The sequence below is a fragment of the Maniola hyperantus genome, chromosome 17, assembly GCF_902806685.2.
Source record: "Maniola hyperantus chromosome 17, iAphHyp1.2, whole genome shotgun sequence".
Taxonomy (NCBI): Eukaryota; Metazoa; Arthropoda; class Insecta; order Lepidoptera; family Nymphalidae; genus Maniola; species Maniola hyperantus.
In genome coordinates, this window is record NC_048552.1 from 1,812,147 (window position 1) to 1,835,324 (window position 23,178).

Consider the following 23,178-nt stretch of genomic DNA (forward strand, 5'->3'; position numbering starts at 1 on the left):
TTTCAGGATTCATTTTTAGAAATATTAGTTTTTGAAAATTCCCATTTTTTTGGCGATAACTCAAAATTTACTTTTTAGTTAAAGGGCGACAGTGTAGTGAGTAAATCGTAGGTTTCAGTATAATATTGGGTAAATGAAAGATGAGATTCGAAATTTATAGTTTATATTAGATTTATAATAAGATATGTAGTCTACAAAATTTCACAAATTTTCACAACGTTATTTGAACCTAAAGCGTCTACCCATTTTATTATGAAAATAAAATTATATCGAAATCACTGGATCTACGTACGACGAGGGCTGATTTTACGTAACCATTATTTTTTAAAATATAATCTAATAGGCAGTTTTTTATTCTCGCGTATCTCTTTACATGAGTAAGTCAAAAACTAATAACGGTAAAAAAATAAAAAAATATCAATTCGCAAAAGCAGCCCCCCGTTAAACCAAATAACAACGTCGTCCGATACAAATACAATTAATATTTATTATCGTTATATTTAACTAGAGTTATACAGAATAATGATTCCTATGAAATATAATTATGCATTCTTTAAATTTATTCAATATAATAATAATAATACTTAATATGTATCAATAGGTAATGATTAGTCAATGTCGTGCTACAAACTACTGTAGTTTATAATAATAATATAATTAATAATAATGAATGAGTCGTATTATTTCTTTATCATTTATTACTTTAATTTATTACTCGATATTAACACTAACGAGCTGCAGCCTCGGCCCGCGCGGCGCTCGGCCTCGGGACCATCGGGGGCCTCGGGGGCCTCGGGGCCCCTCGGGCGCCCTAGGGGCCGCGCGGGCGCATAATCACAAAAAAACATCGTCAACACATAAAATAATAATCAATAATAATAATCGTACAGATAAAAATCATTCATAAAAACATTACAATAAAAATCTAAACATTAAAACACACTTAAAACAAACATTATATTAATATTATCGTAATCATAGTGTGTACGTATGTATAATATCATTTAAGCGAATAATCGTATAGTCAAAATAATGAGCATGGCGCGCGGGGGAGCGGTCGGCGCGCGGGCGGGGGGGCATTACACTACCGGCGCACTCGCAACATTCACTAGCACGGGCGGGCATTACACTACCGCGAGCGCAGCGAGGCGGTCGCCTCTCGCGCGCACGCAACACATTCACTATCAACAAACATTGGCTAGCCGCCCGAGCCCCGCTCCCCGTGCCGCCCGTCCCTCGCTTATAGTAATTATTATAATATTACGATATCTTAATACTTTACGCTACTACGTTAGGTAAGCTTTATAAATTTTCGATTTCTCATTTACGCTATCATCAATAATAATAATTATACAACTTTTTTTAAATTTTATGCTTTTTTTCGAAATTCTATCGTAACGTACCTCGACTCTCTCTGCGGCGGCGAGCGCGGCGGACGCTCGCCGACCTAATAAAAAACGTTCATAATAAGAAAATATATCGTGAGTAACTCTGCCGACTTACGATAGGTTCGGCGCGGCGGACGGGCCGTGCCGGCGAGGCGCCGACTTTTGGCACCAGGATTTCGATTACGCGACTTTTTTTTTAAATATTTTCGTAACGATTTAAGTAAAAAAGGTCAGTCCCACGGGTGGTGGCGACAGCGGTGCGCACGGCGGCGGCGTCGCGGGCGCGGCTTACGACAGGATGCGGATGGCCTGGTGCGCGGGAACAGCGCACGCGGGGCACGGCTGCGCCGCCGCCGCCAGCCGCTGCGCGCACTCCAAGCAGAACAGGTTGTGGCCGCACGGCACCAGCGCCGCCGCCACACCGCGCTCACCGCACACGGCGCAGCTGCGCGCCGGCGACGCGGCGGGCGACGGCCGTGGCGGGCCCCACGCCCACACGCCGCCCGCGCCCGGCGACTCGAACGACGGCGACTCGCCCAGCCCCTCGTCGCGCTCCGTGGACGACCAGATGCCGAGCAGGTCGCCCAGGCGGCCCGACGAGCCGCCCGACGAGCACGAGCCGGCCGACGAGAACGCGGCCTCCTGCTCGGGCCGCAGCAGCGACGCCAGCCCCGCGCGGTACAGCTGCGCCAGCGGCTCGCCCTCGGCGCCCGCCACCGCGCCCGCGCCCGTGGCGCCCGACGCCGCGCCCGTGCGCAGCGCGATGTGCGCTTCGATCTCCTTGCGCGCCGCCTCCACGCTCTCGGGCAGGCCCGTCACCTCGAACACGGGCTCGCGCTCGCGCGACGGCGTCACGATGTAGGTGTGCGTGGTGTGCTGGATGCGCTTGATGGTGGCGCCCTTGGGGCCCACCACGAGCCCCACGACGCGGTACGGCACGCGCACCTGCGCGGTCACGTGGCCGGGCGCGCCGGCGGGCGGCGGCGGAGCGGCCCCGCACTTGCGCGACGCGCGGATCTGCGAGAAGTGCTCGGCGGCGGAGAGGATCTCGCGCTTGGCGCGCGCGACGTCCTCCTTGCGGCCCGTCACCACGAACACGGGCTCCTCTCCGCGCACCGGAGTCTTGATGTAGGTGTTGGTTTTCGCGCGCAGGGCCTTGATCTTGCAGCCTGGAACAACAAAAGACAAACATTTAAATACCGAAAAAATACGTGTAAGCGCATAAAATATCACAGTAGTTAGTAAACAAGTAATCTAAGCAGAAGTTGCAACATGGCGGTTTGATAGATTCGTGCGCAGATCATAGACTAAGGATTGATTTAAGTCGGGCCGAGACCTTATTTTGTATCTCGAGTACAATGCGTAGCTGTATGTAAGTAGGCCCCGTTTCCAGTATGAAAATGATATTACATAATATTCGAACCATTTATTTCTACTACAATCCCAAGTTGGCCCCAATTAACGGTCAAATATTAATTGGCGCCCAACCAGGGACTATCGGTATTTGTCAGTAATTATTACGTAATACGGGTATCGTGGTTGCACTGCAGCGGCTAGACGTTCCATTATCAATCCTGCGAGACGCTCGCGACCGGCGCGCGGCGTCAATGTAGCCTCCCGCCTCGCTACGTCAGCCCGGCCGTTGCCATGCGGTTACTAGAGCGGACACGTCACTCGCCGGCTGAAAGCCGCGCGATACACATGTCTGTATCGCACTGAAACCTATATGAAGAACCGACCTACTGAAACTTTGAAGAATTTATAGAAAATGTATTCAAACAACATGCCCTAATCAGTTTTAAGTATGAAATGGTAACTTATATCCGAAAAACAATAACTATGGCTAAGAATTCGTAGAGTACGTATAGACACCACGTGGTCCCGGCCTCTACGCCTCGTATCCCGTTCTGGCTCGTAGTTTTGTTGTTTAGCTATCCCACTCTTGCGACCAATGCGGCAAATCATGGTAGCGTAGCGTGCAGTGTCCTACGAATTCACAACTCCACAATCAATATCACGCATTTTCTTGAGACGTTTTCCTTATATGAATCTTCTACGTTCTACAGTAAACTACTAGGTATTTAAATTCGCCACATATTTTAGATATAACTAAAGTGATGCGCTAAGGTTAACTTTTAAATTCAAATAATAAAATATTATGATTCTACAAAGTTTTGTTTAACTATGATTCAACAAATGGTCTAAGAGCCAGCGCGTCACATACCTTCCTTATTTTATAAAAGGTGAAAGTTTCTCTGCGTATTGTCCCCAACGCTGGGAGGAACGTTTGTTTGTATCATGGTGGCTTTGGGAGATAACAGGTAATAAAGGTGCCAAAGCCACCATGATCCAAACAAAATAAGGAAGGTCTGGCACGCGCTGGCTCTCTCTCCAAAAGTTTTGTTTAACTATGTGTCAATTTTTCAATCTAAGGGATTGCATTGGAATATCTTACAATTTAGTAAAAATATCATTGATGTTTTTAAAAGTCAGCTGTAAATTAATTTCAAGTAGACGTCAAATGATTGTGACGTCATGTACCGGTATTTCATAGAATCTCGCATGAGCGCGCGTTTTGACGTTTGAGAAAAAGTTACAGATTTGACTAGTTGTCAAATACCGTATTGCAGAGCGCTACCTCTTTCTTTTCTCGTGAGTTTCGTATCTCATGTCTTACTCATCATCGTGCACGAATTATATAAGCCATGTAATATGAACGCAACATGTCTATGGTATAGTGTAATTGGTTGCAAATAATAAAAGCCTAAAGATAATAACAGAGGCTAGATGTATATCGCAGGTCATCGGCCCGGCCCGTAGATCTGTTTAGGCGTGAGATATATATGAAGCTCATAAGTCTAGGTAGGATCCGTGTGAAATCTAGGTGTCACGAATATTATTTCTTCGCTCACGCGAGACTTATGATCCTGGATGACAGATTAGATTAAATTCAGAAATGAAAGGAAATGTTCGAAGAAATACTAATGGAAGAAAATACTTTCATGCCGTACCGAGGTCAAAGACATTTCGATGTAGGTACCTTATAAAATTAGCTGTGATAGCTGATAGCCTAATGGTTAGGACGTCCGCTTCCTAAGCGGAGGTCGGTGTTCGATCTCGAGCACGCACCTCTAACTTTTTGGGGGTTACAGTACGCGGCAGAAAATATTGTACATCGACTTTTTGAAAGACATAGCGGTGTCGCAAAGCGTTGTCTCTGTCGTTAAGACCGACAGAACGTCACATAGGTATGAGTGACAGAGACAACCCTCTAGAAAGCCGAAATTTCATTCTAAAGGTCGATGTACAATATTTCTTGCCGGCTACTGCATGTGCGTTTTAAGTAATTAAATATGCTTTAACGGTAAAGGAAAACATCGTGAACTTTTCACGGCCCAACAGTTAAACCGTTTTTGATGACATTTGGTGCAGAGTTAGCTTACATCCCGGGGACGGACATAGGCTAGTTTTTATCCCGGAAATACAGAGATCCCACGCGATTTTTAAAAACCCAAATGCACGCGGAACAAGTCGCGGGCATCATCTAGTAACACATAAGTTAGAGGTGCGTGCATGGAATCGAACAATTAATCGTGGTTGGTGCAATTAACAAAAAATAAGCGAATTCCACTATTCAGCAAGCAAACAGTAATGGGCGAGCTTAAGTTTTATGTATGATACCGAGCGTTGGCCGCGTTCCAGCCATACGTACTGGGCGGCAAATTAACGCTCACCCTACTCCGAATGGGAGGGTTTTGTTAATACGCCAGTACCCTTAGCAGGAGTTTAAACTTCTCGTCAACGTTAATAGTTTCGAGTATTGCGTAAATAGGCATTAGGCATCTTCTAGGCAAGACCAAACTAGACCTCATCTATATCTGTTTGAGGCATGTTGGCTTAATGGTCAAGGGAAGGAAGCGCCGGAATAACCCCAACTCTTTGTTATAAGATACTTTCTTTCATCATTTCTTTCCATAAGGTATGATTGCGTCAAGGGCAAGCTCGTAATAAAAAAATCGCAACATTTTATTTATTTTGTACCATAACATAAACATTGAAACTTGATAATGTAAGAGAAAATACCTAAAGATACTTTTTTAAGAATAGGTACTACTAACTGATTCAGTACTACTAATTTCTAGGTTTAAGTTTCCGCAGCTCTCTCATTTGAGAGAGTCAAATGAGAGAATTTTGCTCCAATTTACTCAGACGTTATAATGTTTCGAAACTAGAAATCTACTATCGTTATTGACATGTACCAACTCGTACTAAGCCTATAGTAGTAAATGGCGCAAGTATTATCTTTGGGTCTACCAATTCTATTATAGCGTAAGAAACTGGTTTATGTTGTTTTGTGGTGTGTACTCCATACAGGCGTCAAGGCAATGATTATTCAATTGCTAGACAATATTTTGCAGAGTTGACATAACTTCAAAGCAATTTTTTTATAATGCTACGAATTCTTCACAAACTTTGAATTTCATTTTGGGTGAAAAATATTATGTCTGTGTGGGTAAATATTTCAATTTTCAAGTGGCACTTAAATACAAGTTTTTATTTAATTCATGACATTCTGAAACGATTTTTCGCATATTATAGTGAATTTTTTTTTATGAGATGGAAGGCGAAGAAGTGGGTACTTGTGTTTATTAAAATAATCATTGATATTGTATGCTGCAGAAAAAATATCTTCCGACAGTTTCAAGGAATAAATCGACAGTTTCTGAAACTGAAAATTCTTTTTGATGATTCTTTGAAATTAGTACCGATCTATCCATCCTAATAATACCTATCTTATAATACACACTGCTATAACCATCTATCATCATGATCAACCCATCGCCTGCCAAGCCAACTACTGAGCACGGGTTTCCTCTCAGAATAAGAAGGGTTTAGGCCATAGTTTGTCACACACCTTTGAGAACATGAACAACTCTCAGGCTTGCAGGTTCCCTTACGATGTTTTCCTTCAACGTTAAAGAAAGTGATACTTAATTGCTTAAAACGCACATAACTCCGTAAAGAGGTGCGTGCCCGGAATCGAACCCCGACCTCACGAAAGGAAGGCGGACGTCTTAACCACTAGGCTATCACCGATAATCAGTACCCTTATTATTGCGAAAGTGTGTTTGTTTGTTGGTTCGTTGATTTATTTGCTTGTCCTTTAATCACGTCGGAACAGAACAACGGATTGACGTGATTTTTTGCATGGGTAGATAAAGACCTGGAAAGTGACATAGGCTACTTTTTATCCCGGGAAGTCAAAGAGTTCCCACGGGTTCCCAGTTAAACACCTAAATCCACGCGTATGAACTCGCGGGCATCAGCTAGTCATCTATATTAGCATGAAAGTATGGATTTTCAACTCAATACCCGTTCGTAGCCATGTAAAACTTGGGACCCATTCAGGTCTAGATACAGATGCATATGTAAATAGGTTGTTGCTATAGCGACCATGGGAACGGCAGCTTCGTTGAGAAGAGCTGAATTATTTAGCACAAGGCCTATTGTGAAGGCGCAATTATGAACGCGCCAAAGCTTTGCGTTCCGCGACGTGGTTTGACCATTTTGTGGCCCCATATTGAAAAGTTGCTACTTTTCGGAAACCCCCCTTTTGAAATTATAAATACAATAACTTCCATATTTGAATTCGTTTTTGGGTCTTTAATACAAACACGATTACATACATTTTCTTGTATAGTAAAAAATACGACGGTAAAAAATTGCACTTAATATATTTTTTCAGTTAATTATAATTAAAATTTACAAAAACGTCTCGAAGTTGTTTTTTTGCTTAACATAAGTGATTTGATGTTTTACTCCAATGGCGGAATTTCAACACATCGCGCTAGTTAAAAAAGATTGCTCAAAAAGGTAATTTTTAGGACAATTAACTTTTTGATAAGCAAAATCGATGTAAAGGACGACAAAATATTTTTCATTTATTATATTAAGTAAGAATAAAGATTACCTTATTACATCCGAAGTAATTTTAAATAAAGATGCGTGTTTTGAATAAACCTAACCTTGTTTTGGTTTCCAATGTCAATAAAACGGGATAGGTAGCTGCAGAAATAAAATAATATGGAATGGAAAGTCTTATCATAGGGAACGTAATACTCCAGTACTCTAGAGAAAATACCCTTCTAGAATCATTACAGTACAATATTGCTCTCTCTAGATAATAAAGATAGGTATGGAGTAAATATCGAACATTTTTCTTTCTTTGAAAATATATGTATCTACAATTATTTTATAAAGAGGTAAGGTTTGTAAGTTTGCATGTGGGAGGTAAATAATCTATTTAATTAATATAGAGGTAAAGTTTGTAAATTTTGGTTGTAACTATAAATCTAAAAAGTTAACCGACTGACTGACTGATCTATCAACGCATATCTCAAATTTCTGGACGGATCGGACTGAAATTTGGCATACAGATAGTTATGAAGAAATAGACTCATAAATAGGTGGTTGAAAATAGTGTAGTCCACGCGGACGAATTCACGGGCATAAGCTAGTTATTGTACAAGTAACGCGGATGAAGTCGCTTGCAAAAGTTATCTCATTTATTAGACGTTAAATACTACGATTGGCACCGATTCTAAGCACAACCTAATTTCAGAGTATTCGCGCCCTCTTCTTACTATTGTAATATGAGAAGGACAGAAGCAGTTTGACATTTCTAAATTTAATTTTTAGATGGTAAAACCCGTGATTTTAGCACGCACTCGCGAACCTACTGTTTAAATTTGTATTGTGCACTAAAAGTTAGAGTCTTTAAATGTGAAAGTCATGTTCCGTTCTTTTTTTAGCATTAGTTAAAAGAAAAGGATGCAGATACTCTAAATTTAGTTAAGAGAGAGACTAGAGAATCGGAGCCAGTTACTTATACAAGTAATTTTTACTACGTTCTTCGGCAAGTAAAAATAAAATGGTATTGTCCGTCCGTATCACAGGTCAAACACAGGTTAAAAGGTTAACAGATATATAAGCAAACATCCTGTATGAATTGTACAATACGGCCTACATGATACAGGGTGATTTATTATTCAGAGAGCCGGATTACACGCGCCCGCGTCCGCGATTATTCATGCGGTGCGGTTTTGGAAAATATTTTTAAATTGCGTTCTATTTTTTAAAAAATTCGTTACTGGTTCACAAACTGTTTCTAAATTAATTATTTTGCTTAATTAAATAATTATAAATCTGTAAAAGTCAGTAACGGTGAAGGAAAATATCGTGAGGAAACCGGCACGCCTGAGAGTTCTCCGTAATGTTCTCAAGGCGTGTGAAGTTTGCCAATCTCTTCGGGTCTTCGCAGAATGAGAAGGGTTTGGTCATAGTCTACCGATCGTCTAGTAACGTTCTGGAAACTCTCAGGCATGCCTCACGATGTTTTCTTTCACCGGTAAAACGAGTGATATTTATTTGCTAAACACTTAACGAACATAGCTCCGAAAATTTAGAGGTGCGTGCCTCGGATCGCACCTCGGACCCCCAACTAAGAGGCCGATGACTTAGCTAACACCGCTTCTATATACGTTATATAATATATTTTATACAATCATTATTTAATTCAAATGTTGTGTCATAATATTGTACTCTAAAAATTTGTATTCAGGAAATAATGAAATGTCTCTCTCTATAATTCAAAGAGCTGGTAAAAATCTATCAAAAGAGTTTACTTTGAACTGAATAACTTGCAGGTTTATTTATATTTGAGTAAGTACGTAATTATCTAAATAATAATTAATTATTATTTATTTAAAATATCGTTAAATTTTATTTGTAATTCCTTGCATTAAAATGTCTTTATTATAGTTTATATCATTTAAATACTAGGTACGGTAAATTTAAAATATGTACAATCAGTAATAGAGCTCGTAGTACAAGAGTCGTAGAGCCTAGTTCTCTCTCACCTACATTTTGTACGCGTAGCTCCACCGTAGCGGCCACCGCACTCTACGCCGTAGAACCGGGTCACCGAGCTACGCTACGGACATTTTATGATTATCATTTTTTTACTCACGTTTTACGTGAACATTTTTAGTGGCACTTTATTGGATTTTTATCTCTATAATTCAGTTGACTCCTCCTTTAAAATACATACGAGTGTATCCAAATTTTATAAGCCAACTTTGACACGAAAATACCCAATTTAAACATTGGCGAAATAAACTGTATTCATGTAACAAAAGTAATAAATAAATATGCATCATATGATATATCATGAAATTCATCAGGGCTTTAAAATGTGGAAATTTAAATTGTACAACTAAAATAAACAAAATAAGTTTTTATTTAATCACTTTGTTCATTAAAAGAAAAGGGGAGGGAAAACAGATTGAATAATTCGGTAGGATTTAAATGTTCAATAATAAAATTAAATTTACCTATAGCTGTATTCCTATATAGTAGGTAAAGTTTTCAAGAAAGTACCAGGAAAGTAGATTTCATAAGATGTTATCATAACAACGGCCGGCTGGCAAGGGTAGTAGAGAAACTTGGGGCCGCACGATCCCCGCGCGCAATAGGTATTACATAATATTATAGGTTTTCCCGCGCACCCTCCAGCTGTTTCTCTATACATTGATATAGGTACACCACCTACAATGGATCCCTGGGAAGGCGCTCTCGTCTATTATACTTAACATTGTTATTTTTCCCTGGTATGTTTCTTTGTAAGACCATTTTCCGACTTAAAGATATTTTTATTCGTCGTATTCGGGCTATTTTTTAGGGAGAAAATATGACTGGAATGTAGACAATTATTTTATCGGAGAAAGAAATGTTTCATCATAATAGCGATTTGGCGTAGAGCCAGGCGGTGACGCATCGCGTTGTCATAAACATAGGGCGTCATACTGAATAGACCCTGAATAGACCCAAGCAAAATCGACGATACACGAACTAAGAAAAGTTCTTACATAAAAATCTGCAGTGCATTACGTTAAATATTTATGTACGTACTAGAATCAGCCTGTGACTTCTTTCCATTTAGTTTCTAAAAGTCCCGTGGGAACTTTTTGATTTTTCAGGATAAAAAGTATCTATGTAAGTCTCCAGGATGCAAGCTACCTCTGTATCAAATAGATGATGCCCGCGATTTTTTCCGTGCGGGTTTAGGTTTGAAAATCTTTGATTGTCCGGGCTAAAAAGCACTTAGCCGTTGTTTTCCCCTCGGATGCAAGCTATCTCTGTACCAAATTTCGTCAAAATCGGATAAACGGATGGGCCGTGAAAAGCAAGCAGACAGACACAATCAGACACACTTTCGCATTTATAATATTAGTTAGAATCTGAAGGATTTATATGAAAAAAAATCTCTAAATATCCTTAAAATGAAATAAGTAGATAACTTTAAAAAATTCGTTTCACGCATTTAAAGTTTTTTAGTTGTATTGGCAACTCTCCCGAATTTCAATTTTACTGCATAGAGACTAATTTAGCAGTTTTTAGGGTTCCGTACCTCAAAAGGAAAAACGGAACCCTTATAGGATCACTTTGTTGTCTGTCTGTCTGTCGGTCTGTCAATAAACCTACAGGGTACTTCCCGTTGACCTAGAATCATAAAATTTGGTAAGTAAGTAGATCTTATAGCAGACATTTGGCAAAAAATCTGAAAACCGTGAATTTGTGGTTACATCACACAAAAAAAAATCGTGGTCATGAACTAATATATAGTATTTTCAATTTTCGAAGTAAGATAACTATATCAAGTGGGGTATTATATTAAAGGTCTTCGCCTGTGCATTCTAAAACAGATTTTTACTTATTTTTATGCATCATAGTTTTTCATCATTGAATTATCGTGCAAAATGTCGTAAAAATACGACTGCAGTAGTATAATATGTCCATTTCAGCGTACAGTATCTCACCTGCACTATACGATTGTAACTAACTTCACGCAGAAGTCACCAATAACAGCTAGGTATCGTACAAATATCTATCGATGATAACTAAAAGACATAGGTCTATTTAATTTCGCGCGCAAAATGGGGTAAAGAACTCAGAAGCCGGCACCCAAAGTGGAGCGAAATGTCGCATGCGGTGTTTCAGCGTGTGTGCGGCGTAGAGGGGTCCGGGGGAGGGGTTGGGGGTGGGCGGCTGCGGAGGGCGCGGCGCCGCAGGGGCGCGTCGTCACCGATCGATACCGGTCAACGACCCCCGCCGGTGCATTGGCAACCCCTGGCGTGCGAATTTAACCCACATTCTGTATAATTGCGCGTTACGTATCCATCGGGAAATTATCGCTTGTACAGGTCATGTCCACGGTTTGATCGGTGTTAGTTGGACGGGCTAATCTGTATACGACGAGGAACTGACTGACATATCAACTTCAACATAATGTAGTACCTACCTACGCGACAGGTTGAAATGGCAAACGCCAGTGCTCACCCGCACAGCTTCCGCGCTAACCCGGTGCCGGCGAGCGCGGATGACGTGCAGGTATGCGGGGCCTCCCCCCGCCTCATACCCCGATTGTCATCTCAACCTGCCGCGGACTATACCTACAGTTCGAACGGCTAGGTCTACAATCTTGAGATTTTTTGTGTAGATTGTAGGTTATCTCTTAATGTATCCCCATCAAAAAAGGTTTTACTAGAATTCCATCTGAACGAAGCCGGGTTAGCCGGAGGGTGGTACCACTATTATATATTCTGTGGTTGTACTTAGAACTGCAAATTTTTCAAGTGAGCAAACGCAATCGACATAAATAAATATGGATGACGATGACCTAATGTGCGTAATGTGACAATTGGTTGAAATAAAACTTTTTGTTTAAAACTGGTAATGTTAGGGTTCCGTACCTCAAAAAGAAAAAAGGAACCCTTTTAGGATCACTTCGTTGTCTGTTTGTCGTGTCTGTCAAGAAACATATAGGGTACTTCCCGTTGACCTAGAATCATGGGCAGGTAGGTAGGTTTAATAGCACACGTAAGGGAAAAAATCCGAAAATCGTGAATTTGTGGTTACATCACAAAAAAAATGTGTTCATGAACAAATAACTACATGTGAATTCTTAAACAGATTTTTATTTATTTTTATACATAACAGTTTTTGATTTATCGTGCAAAATGTCGAACAAGTATGCGGAACACTAAGTGCGCGAGTCTGAATCGCAATTGGCTGGTTTTTTTTTTAAATCAATGCCAAAAAGGTTCTAAAGTCTGATACATATATACCAATATTTAAATGAACTTATTGAACTAAATATTATTATTACATTGATATTTTAAAGTTAAATAACCATTAATTTGCATTATTAGTCATGTTAGTTATATTATGATAACCTGAACCATGAACCTGAACATTCAGATATTAATTTTATTTTAGCGATTGATAGAATTCTTAATTTAAAATGTTCATTACGAATAGAATTAGGTACATAATTTGTTCTTCATAATAACCATGTTTTCGGTATTTCACTAGCATTTGTTTTATTACTTATTCATTACCCCTTTGCGAGGGTACTAAAGCACTTAGTAGAATGACTAGCCTAAATTCTAGAAGAATACGTCGTATAAAACACACTTAGTTCTAACAAAAATTAAGTAAGAAGTACCTATAGAAGTAATTTGTGAAAGAAAATTGTGAAAGTGAAAATGGAATGCAAGTATTTATTTCAGGAGTCAGGAAACCTGTTAAAAGAACGTTTAGCGGTTCTCTAACAAAAAGATCAACGGAATTAACATTATATTTTTGTAATAATAGCAAAGAATTTTAAGGGTCCTAAAGAAAAATTCAGCGGAGCAGGAAAACAGCTTTTCCTGATGTTTCCCGCGGCCATTGCACTCGGCTTACATAATACCAGGGCCACAGCGGTAACGAGGAGTCAGCACAAACAATCGCAGGGGCGTAAGTCAACGACCCTTAGCGATCTGAAAGAGGCTTTAGTGCCATAACAATAGGTTTCGTATTAAAATGCTTGGTTACTAAAGCGTTGGAATGATTAATGATATTATATCTTTAGGTGTGCGGTTAGGAGTGCGGGGAAGGCCGGCGATGATCGAACTGAATTTGACGTTGACTGCCTACCTGACATTTTGTTTATAGATCCACAGCAGTCAGTACGCAATAAATTAGATAAATAAATAAATCATCATCACGCATTTAAGTTACGAAATTATTGAGGACGAGTAGTGTTGTTTCAAAACACAAAACGAAGCGTTCGATTTAGAAACATTTTGAATTTGGAACAGGCGACGAGAAGACAAACGAAATACTGCACGTGGGAAACTCTACCGTGCCCGGTTGTTTTAAAGTCTGGGTTACATTGACGATGGTTTGTATTCCTTTACGTTTTTGTCCGTACAACGTGGTACAACCGGGACGGTGTTAGTTACTTAAGTAATTAGAGACTCTGTTACTATAGTAATAAACGTTAATTTCGTTTATAGCGCGGTAACGACTTGATACTTTATGCGGTTGACTGACACGTGGCATCTAGGGATACTCATAGTACCTAATGAGTGAAAGCGAGAGAGATGTAGGTTGTTTTCCTCTGATCGGCCGAGATAGACATGTTTCCGAAGAAAGAGAAATGGTAAGACGAGTGGGTATTTTAGTACGGTTGTCCTTTTTACGGCTCACTGCGATGTGGAGTATGGGAATAGTCTTGAATGATGGGTGGGTCTTTATTAGAAACTCGTTCGGCCAAATACTACTGTATTTGGCCGAACGAGTTTCTAACTTGGTAATTTAATAGTACCTACTTTTGAGCTGAATTGACATTACAGCATTTCCAAATCTGTGTTAAGCCCTATTAGTAACCTACTAAAAGTAATAGATTTCATCCCTAGTATGACTCATTTTCGATAGTGAATTTCGATGTTAGTTCCGCTATTGATACATCCATTGATAGTCAGCAGTCGCGATGTGACATAAAAATCGTTGACAAGAAAGATTTTGAAACATGTTTCAAACAATGAAAAGGTCCATTTTACCCCGAGGGTAACATCGAAACTCACGATTCTTCCATAAAAGTTCTCAAGATGTACAGACTTGTACCTATATTCAAATCTGTTCCCTTATCAAAGTAGCTATTAGTGTGACAAAGAGAGTATGTTTTTGGGAAGTATTATTAAGACTCATTACATGACATGCGGTTTTTAAATTACGGGTAGCGTTAAACTTTAGCCACCAATAAAAAGCAAAGTGGGTCACACTGACGGACGTCTTATACGTCAGTATTCATAACTCCATAATAAAAGTTGAGATAAAAGTTAAAGGTAAACAGACAGACAGACAGACATCGAAGTGATGATATAAGGGTTCCTTTTTTCCTTTAGAGGTACGGCACCCTAAAAAAACCGAATTCCTTATCTCTATGTATAAAAATGAATCGCTTAATGTGTTGCTGATAGCAAATCTCGAGAACAGCTGAACCGATTTCGCTAATTCTTTTTTTTATTATTTTAAAATTCCGAGTACGAGGATGGTTTTTACGGAGAGAAAAATTTAAAAAATTTCAATCTACTGTTAGGCGGAACGAAGTTCGCCAGGGCAGCTAGTTTAAAATAAATATCAATCAAAACAGTATGCAACTAACCAAAATACGGCGTAAGGCAATTTTCGATTTTAACTTGAACAGATCCTTCGAAGGTTTTTACAAGAGTGTTTCAATTTTCAGTTCCACAAGGAGAGCAAAAGGACATAGGAGCTTCTTCGGTGACCCTTTGATCAAGGGCCCCGGATCGAAGGGCCTCATTAATTAGGCAGTCGAACTCGAGTTAAAATAACAGCTTTGTAGGCAATTTTGTTCAGTTATATATACTCTGGTGACGTAGAAATTGCCAAAATCAGTAACACTTTATCAAAGCGTCATATCATGCTCTTAGTATAAGTCCGCAAATTGGTAATGCGCGTGGAGGCCATTTTAGTGACGTCAGCAATAGACTGAAGTTTCGAGCTGATCGTATATTTTTATTTCGGCTGACGTCAAAATGACGTCATTTCGATGTTAATGAGACATGGTTCCAGCGCAATAGCAATTTGTAGGACTTATATCACGGTTTACATAGTTGGCGATTTCTAAGCGACCGGAGCATAAATTGGGAAATTTTAGCATCAATCAAGTGTGCGCTTGAGAAATGTAACGGATGTAGGGAGGGGAATGTTCATAGATATTGAGGGGGGTGGGTCTGGCGTCCGGCCCTGGGATATACATTTGTATGTAAACTTGCGACTTTGGAATTGTTTTATTATCTCAGAAAATACAGCTGATCAGGTCTTCACTAATCTAAATATATTAAAGGAAAAGTAACTGAGTGACTGATCTACCAACGCACAGCTCAAACTACTGGACGGATCGGGCTGAAATTTGGCATGCAGACAGCTATTATGACGTAGGCATCCGGTAAGAAAGGATTTTTGAAAATTCAACCCCTAAGGGGATGAAATAGGGGTTTAAAATTTATGTAGTCTACGCGAACGAAGGCGCGAGCATAAGCTAGTGTTATACAAAGGTTTTGTAAGTTTGGACGTAGGAGTAATCTCCGAAACTGCTTATCCTATTTAAAAAAACCGGCTAAGTGCGAGTCAGGCTCGCGCAACGAGGGTTCCGTACCACAGTCGTATTTTTTCGACATTTTGCACGATAGTTCAAAAACTATGATGCATAAAAATAAATAAAAATCTGTTTTAGAATGCATAGGTGAAGACCTTTCATATGATACCCCACTTGATATAGTCACTCACTTCGAAAATTGAAAATACTAATTATTAGTTCATGACCACAATTTAATTTTTTTGTGTGATCTAACCCTAAATTCACGGTTTCCAGATTTTTCCCCAAATGTCAGCTATAAAGATCTACCTACCTGCCAAATTTCATGATTCTAGGTCAACGGGAAGTACCGTGTAGGTTTCTTGACAGACAGACAGACAACAAAGTGATCCTATAAGGGCTCCGTTTTTCCATTTGAGGTACGGAACCCTAAAAACAGTCTTTGAAAGGTATATTATTCCAGGTGGGTATCACATCACACTAATATTATTAAAGCGAAAATTTGTATGTACATATTTGTATTTCATACAACTACTGGACTGATTTGGCTGAAAGGAATGGAGATGGATTACAGCTTGGATTAATATATAGGCTAGTTTTTATCCCGTAAAAATGGATAGTTCCCGCGGGATTTTTTAAACATAATATAGTATTAACTCGGCAAAATCAGAGGCGGGTGCCGAAATCGAACCCGGACGTCCCAAATAGGAGTCCAAAGCCTTAACCACTAGGCTATCAGCGCTGTTGTAACTGGTAGGTATAAATAGTAGGTTATTTTAGTCAGTGTACCAAATGTCGCAAAGGCAAGGCGAGAGTGCTAATTTTTACACATGTAGCGCCATAAGGCATGAGTGTCTTCGGGGCCGTTACTCCCGCGTCTGGCGAAATATATGACTAATTTCTTTTTTAGTGTTCCGTACCTCAAAAGGAAAAACGGAACCCTTATAGGATCACTTTGTTGTCTGTCTGTCAAAAAACCTACAGGGTACTTCCCGTTGAATCATGAAATTTGGCAGGTAGGTAGGTCTTATAGCAGACATTAGGGGAAAATCTGAAAACCGTGAATTTGTGGTTACATCACAAGAAAAAAATTAAAATGTGTTCATGAACAAATATTGCTATTTTCGACTTTCAAAGTAAGATTGCTATACCAAGTGGTGGGGGGTTTTATTTATTTTTAGGCATAATAGTTTTTGATTTATTGACGCCTATGAACATTTGCAGCACGAGGAGAACCACCAATGCGTTTTTTTTTACTAATTATTGCTTTACCGATTTTTAAAAAGGAGAGTTTTAGTTTGACACTTCAAATGTAATGAAATGAGTTTTAAAAATTGCACGCTACGCTTCCAAACTAATTATTATTATATCATACGCATTAAGATCGTAGGGACGCAGTCTTGAACTTGAATCCATTGATAATAATTACCTGAAAGAAAGAAAATAACACGTTAGTAAAATGAAAAATAACAATAGATAGATAGATAGATAGACAGATAGAAATACTTTATTGCGCACAAAAAATATTACATAACATGACAAAAACAAAGAAACTAAAACTAAAAAATAATTGTTTGCAAAGGCGCCCTTATGCTCACAGCAATCTCTACCAGGCATCCCGGTAAGGACATGGGCTTTTTATCCCGGGAAATCAAAGAGTTCCCACAGGATTTTTAATAACCTGAATTCACGCAGACGAAGCCGCGGGCATCATCTAGTTGTTAATAAAAGCACTTAAAGCCGAGTTCAATTTGTTATCAAAAAGGCTCGGCATTACTCCACTCTGACTGTATGCGCTGACCCTAAGTTAAATCATTAAGCTAAAAAATTAATTAAGTGGAAAAGGCAACTAACTAATCGTCTAGCAATATGATACCCTGTCTAATTGCGAGTGCTTTCAATTAAACAGTCAAAAAAATTAAGCAGAAACACTAAACGGTTTGAATAAACAAGTAGTATGTTGACCATACATAAAGGTATAGTATATCGTTCGAGAAAAGTCAAGCAAGGTGAGTGAACAAAAACTGGTGAAGGCGGTTGTTTAGCCTGCGCTAGGGTGGCCATCTGTCCAGGTTTCCCCGGATTTGTCCTAGTTCTGAGGGCGTCCAGGGAGCGTCCGGGCGGGGTTTTGCATATCAACAGTAGCCGGCAAGAAATATGTACATCGACTTATAGAATGAGATTTCAGCTTTGTAGAGCGTTGTCTCTGTCACCTGTACTTATGTATGTATGTGACGTTTTGTCGGTCCCAACGACAGAGATCTCTTTCTAAAAGTCGATGCAAAATATTTTCTGCCGCGTACTGTACCTACTGTCCGTGTTTTAGAATTATGTCAAATCAATTTTGAAGGCAATTTTTTTTTGGTTTGTGTGTTTTTATTATTTCTTGAATGATGAGAGAAAGGCTGTTTAATTTTTAGATGTTACTGTTATCAAAGTTAAAGGTATTTTTCATCGTTATAAATTAATAAATAAGTAAAAATAGACCAATATGTCCGGATTTTAAACTCGAGAAAATCCGGGGTTTTCAAGCGCCTTGTCCTAATTTATAGATTTTGCAGATGGCAACCCTAGCCTGCGCCCGCGCAGTGCAAAACTGTCGTGTCCTATTAACTAATATAAAGACGTTGGGTATTTAGTTTTAATCTTTATCGATATTTTTATTTTTAATCAAAGATTTTAAGGTCGTTTTGAAAAGGATTTGTTTGGCCCGCCCACCTGCAATGGACTGGTCCAGTGCTTGTTGAATCTTTTCATTATTGGGATGTTATCCACGTGGCCAGCGATATCAATGTTCCACTAGATGCGGCGTTTCATAGTAACAACATGTTCCAATGTACATCGATGTCTGAACTCCTGTCGATCGTAATCCTCTTTAAACGCAGTCCACTTGTAAACCTTAAATTTGCGCGATAACTCTAAATTATTATTCACGTTACCACATTTTAATAGATAGCTTTTGTATCTATGGGACGAGGTGCGAATAGGACGAGATGCGGATGGGACGAGATGCGAATGTGGGATGAGTTGCGAATGGGACGACTTGCTAACAATCCTATAATAGTTCTAATTTATCTGTTAACATATAAATGGACAGCGTCTAAAGCGGATTAGGATTTATAGGAGTGCGGACACCGATGTTCGTTGTAGAACATGTTATTACTTACTAGATGAGGCCCACGACTTCGTCCGCGTGGAATTAGGTTTTTAAAAATCCCGTGGGAACTCTTTAATTTTCCGGGATGAAAGTATGTCCATCCCCGGGATGTAAGCTAACTCTGTACCAAATTTCATCAAAATCGGTTGAACTGTTGGGCCGTGAAAAGCTAACAGACAGACAGACAGACGGACACACTTTCGCATTTATAATATTAGTATGGATAACTATGAGGCGCCGTATCTAGTGGAACATTTATTTCGCTGCATGTGGCCAATTCCGTTCTAAATATCTATGCTAAAGTAAACTGACATGTCTAAATGTAGTGGGATGCATCCCCCAAGAGTAGGTAGGTATAGCAGCTTGAACAATAAACAGCTTGAAGAAACATAGTCTTTCATAAGTTACCACAGGTATATAGTATTTATGTAGCTACTACCGCCTATCAGTATGAACTATGTAAAGTTCATTAATATTACATAAGTACGTGCTTTACTCGGTCTCAAGGCCGAGTTTTCGTCTGGAGCTCGAGGCAACATTTATTATAGTAATAATTTGCTCGCTTTTAAAACAAATATTATTTCACCAGACTCAACTTAGTTACTTAGGTAGGTACATACTATTAAAAAAAATCTTATCGAGTTTCTTCGCTCTACGAGTAGGTAAAATACGTGAATTTAGAAGCAACATTCCGAACAAAAGATCCAAAGTTTTCAGTACATTTTTCCGAATTTCCAATTGACGTAGATATCTAAATATATTAAAGGAAAGGGTGATTGACTGACTGATCTATCAACGCACAGCTCAAACTACTGGACGGATCGGGCTGAAATTTGGCATGCAGATGGCTATTATGACGTAGGCATCCGCTAAGAAAGGATTTTTGAAAATTCAACCCATAAGGGGGTGAAATAGGGGTTTGAAATTTGTGAAGTCCACGCGGACGAAGTCGCGAGCATAAGCTAGTTTTATATTATGTAGATATTTTCCAAAATGCCTTTTAAGTTTTTCATTTCTACTTCACTTTGATGTTTAATCCTAGTTGACTTAAGTGTACTCCTAATCTAAAATCCAAAGCTTTTAGTAGGTACCTACATTTTCCGATATTCCGAATTACGTAGATGCCTACTGTGCTTCATATTATAATTACAATATTTTACAAAAACCTTTTTCATTTTTATATAGACCCATTTGATATTTAATCCTAGTCTAAAATTATAATTGGAAACGGCTGTTATTATGTTATATCAATAAGTGAACCATCTTGTTCGTGTAAAGTTAGAATCCACACTACTAATTTTTAAGGGCGAACGCAGGAAAAGATTCTAAATAATTTTAAATACATGTCAAAAATTGTGCACCGGCAGGAATCGAACCCGCGTCTCCTGAGATCGCACCCGATGTTTTTAAAATTATTTAGAAATTTCCTTGAAGTGTTAGGTAAAAATATTTAAAAATTATAATTAATAATTGGTGTATTTATATACACAAAACAGCTTATATTTATATTTCAAGTTGGACATAATTAATAATTTCGGCCGCGCCGCCGCGCCCCTCCAAGGTTAAAATGGTATGCGTCTACATTACATACTCGTTTGTCGAAATGTTAAAATTCATTGACACCAGTTAGGCTAACATGCGCACCACGAGAAAATTTTGTCTACGCATTTACTCGTCTTATTTGTATGAAGAAACACGAGATAATGCGTAGACAAAATTTTCTCGCGGGGCGCATGTTAGGCCGGCAGATGCTAATACCTAAAGGATTTAATAAGATAATGTGGCTAATTCCATTGTACACAATCTCTAAACTAAACTAAAATGGCACGTCTAAATCTATTGCTATCCCTTTGATAATGTTGTTGCAGGAAAGGATAGCACTAGATTTAGACCTGTTAATTTAGTTTAGTTTAGAGATTGTGTACAAGAGAATCAGCCCCATTATTACATTATTCTAGGTATATCATTCTTCAAATGTGTTGTATTTTCTTTTAATATTATTTTACTGGCAGATTTGCTTATCTTCTTTTCTATATATAAAAATGATCGCTGAATGTGTTGCTAAGCGCAAATCTCGAGAACAGCTAAATCGATTTCGCTGATTCTTTTTTTACAATATTCCTTGAAGTACGAGGATGGTTCTTACGGAGGGAATTTTTTTAAAAATTGTCTGAAAAAGTCTAAAAACAACACTTTTCGATATTCCCATACAAAAGATTCGTAATAATACTTAAAAGTCAATTTGAACTTTAATACCATACCATAAAGTTTAGGTGTTAGTAGAGGGGTTCTGGGAAGACTGACGGTGAAATTTTTGCTAGCGTTCTGGTTACACTCTGTATTTTGGTGTTAGTTACTCGTGGGTTTAGGGTCCGTGAAAGCACTAGCTTCGTGCGAGGTAAGAGTACTAGACGTCAGCACAAGTGGACCTTGTCACTCAACACTGGGTACTCTTGTGCTCTCACTTTTATATTTTTATTTTTTTTAAGACGACATCTTTCGGTACGATAACTCACTTTGAAACTGGTGAAACTACCTATACTACTAACTATAGTAAGTACTAGCTTATGTCCGCGTGGACTACACAACAAACCCCTATTTTACCCCCTTATGGGTGCAATGCAATGTTAAAGAGTCCTTTCTTAGCGGATGTCTAAGTAAAGCTTATATGTGAGCTAGTCCGACTCGCACTTGGCCGATTTTATTCTTCTATTTGTATTTTTTTTTAAGTTGACAAACTGACTTTATGAGAAAAATAAATGCACGTTAAATTATTACTCAGATGTTATCAGTAATAATAAAATGACGTAAAAAGTACTATAGATTTTTTTCTGAATCCGGTAACTTTGGGGTACTTGAGCCCATTTAAAGACGTCTGTAATACCTACATAATTCTAGGTCACCTACGTGTTTAGAATGCTTATGTAATGCTTTAAATAACTAGTTTGGTCGGCTTAGACAAATGGTTGATGGTTATCGTTAAATAAACATGGCCAATGAACGCATATTTTTCTCATTGTGACTGTTTTTTGTTTGGAGGCTAGTTAGCCGTGTCAAACATTGTTAATATTACCTTTTCCCTCAAAATAATGTCCAAATCTTCACTGAGATATGTAGGTCTCTTACTGAGCCTTTCTACCGAAAAGAACCAACAAGAAACTCGGCGGTTGCTCTTAATAAAAATTCAATTTTATGATTAGTAATGACAGAGAATTAGAGGGGCATTGCTGGAGCGAGCCAAATCTGTAACCATTTGATTTATCACTAGCGGCCCGTCCCGACTTCGCCCAAGTTGATTTTTTTACTTGAGGTTTTATAAAGTTAATTTTCTTTGATAGAAACATTGTCCCGACAATTATTACGAACACAACAAAAAAAACAGCCAAATCGGCCAAGCCGTTTTGAAGTGGTGATCCATACTAATATTATAAATGCGAAAGTGTATCTGTCTGTCTGTCTGCTAGCTTTTCACGGCTCAACCGTTTAACCGATTTTGACGAAATTTCGTACAGAGATAGCTTGCATCCCGGGGAAGGACATAGGACATACTTTTTATCCCGGAAAATTGAAGAGTTCTCACAGGATTTTAAAAACCTTAATCCACGCGGACGAAGTCGCGGGAATCATCTAGTCTTTCATAAATGCGACAACTGTTTTTGTTATTTATTCGATAAGCATTCCTTATTTTACTACAGAACTCTAAAAAAGGGTTTAAAAATCGTAAACATCTTAAGAATTTACTTGTTAAATGACTCAGTAGGTTAAAATGTATCAAGTTTTGAATCTGTTACTCGAAACTTGCGCGGCGCGCGGTCCCACGGGAGCGTGTGGACACAGTAAATACTACATTTCTTTTAAACCGAAACTTTAACAACACTCTTAATAGTTTACAAATAAAGTTCATATTTCAACAAACAATTTGAGAATTTATTAAGCTAACAAAATATCGCTGAAGAGTGTACGTGACTAAACCTCAATATGCAAATGTATTTTTAAAAATTCACATTTTTATTTATTACTTTATTTTATACTTTATCAAAATTGAAGGCTGATTTTTCGTCAAATTTGCATGATATAGGGTGCTTTAGCTCTCATCGTAGTGAATGTTAGAAAATGGAATTGCA

General features: G+C 38.8%; 1 protein-coding gene across 1 annotated transcript in view; it reads right to left on the reverse strand.

Annotated features, from left to right (window-relative positions):
- Window positions 1-146: 146 nt before the first annotated feature.
- LOC117990210 (RNA-binding protein MEX3A) overlaps window positions 147-23,178 on the reverse strand; it is a 111,520-nt gene continuing 88,488 nt past the window's right edge. The window contains exon 2 of the mRNA XM_034977674.2: window positions 147-2,557. Coding sequence (XP_034833565.1) covers window positions 1,677-2,557 — 881 coding nt within the window. The 3' untranslated portion in view covers window positions 147-1,676. The remainder of the gene's footprint in view (window positions 2,558-23,178) is intronic.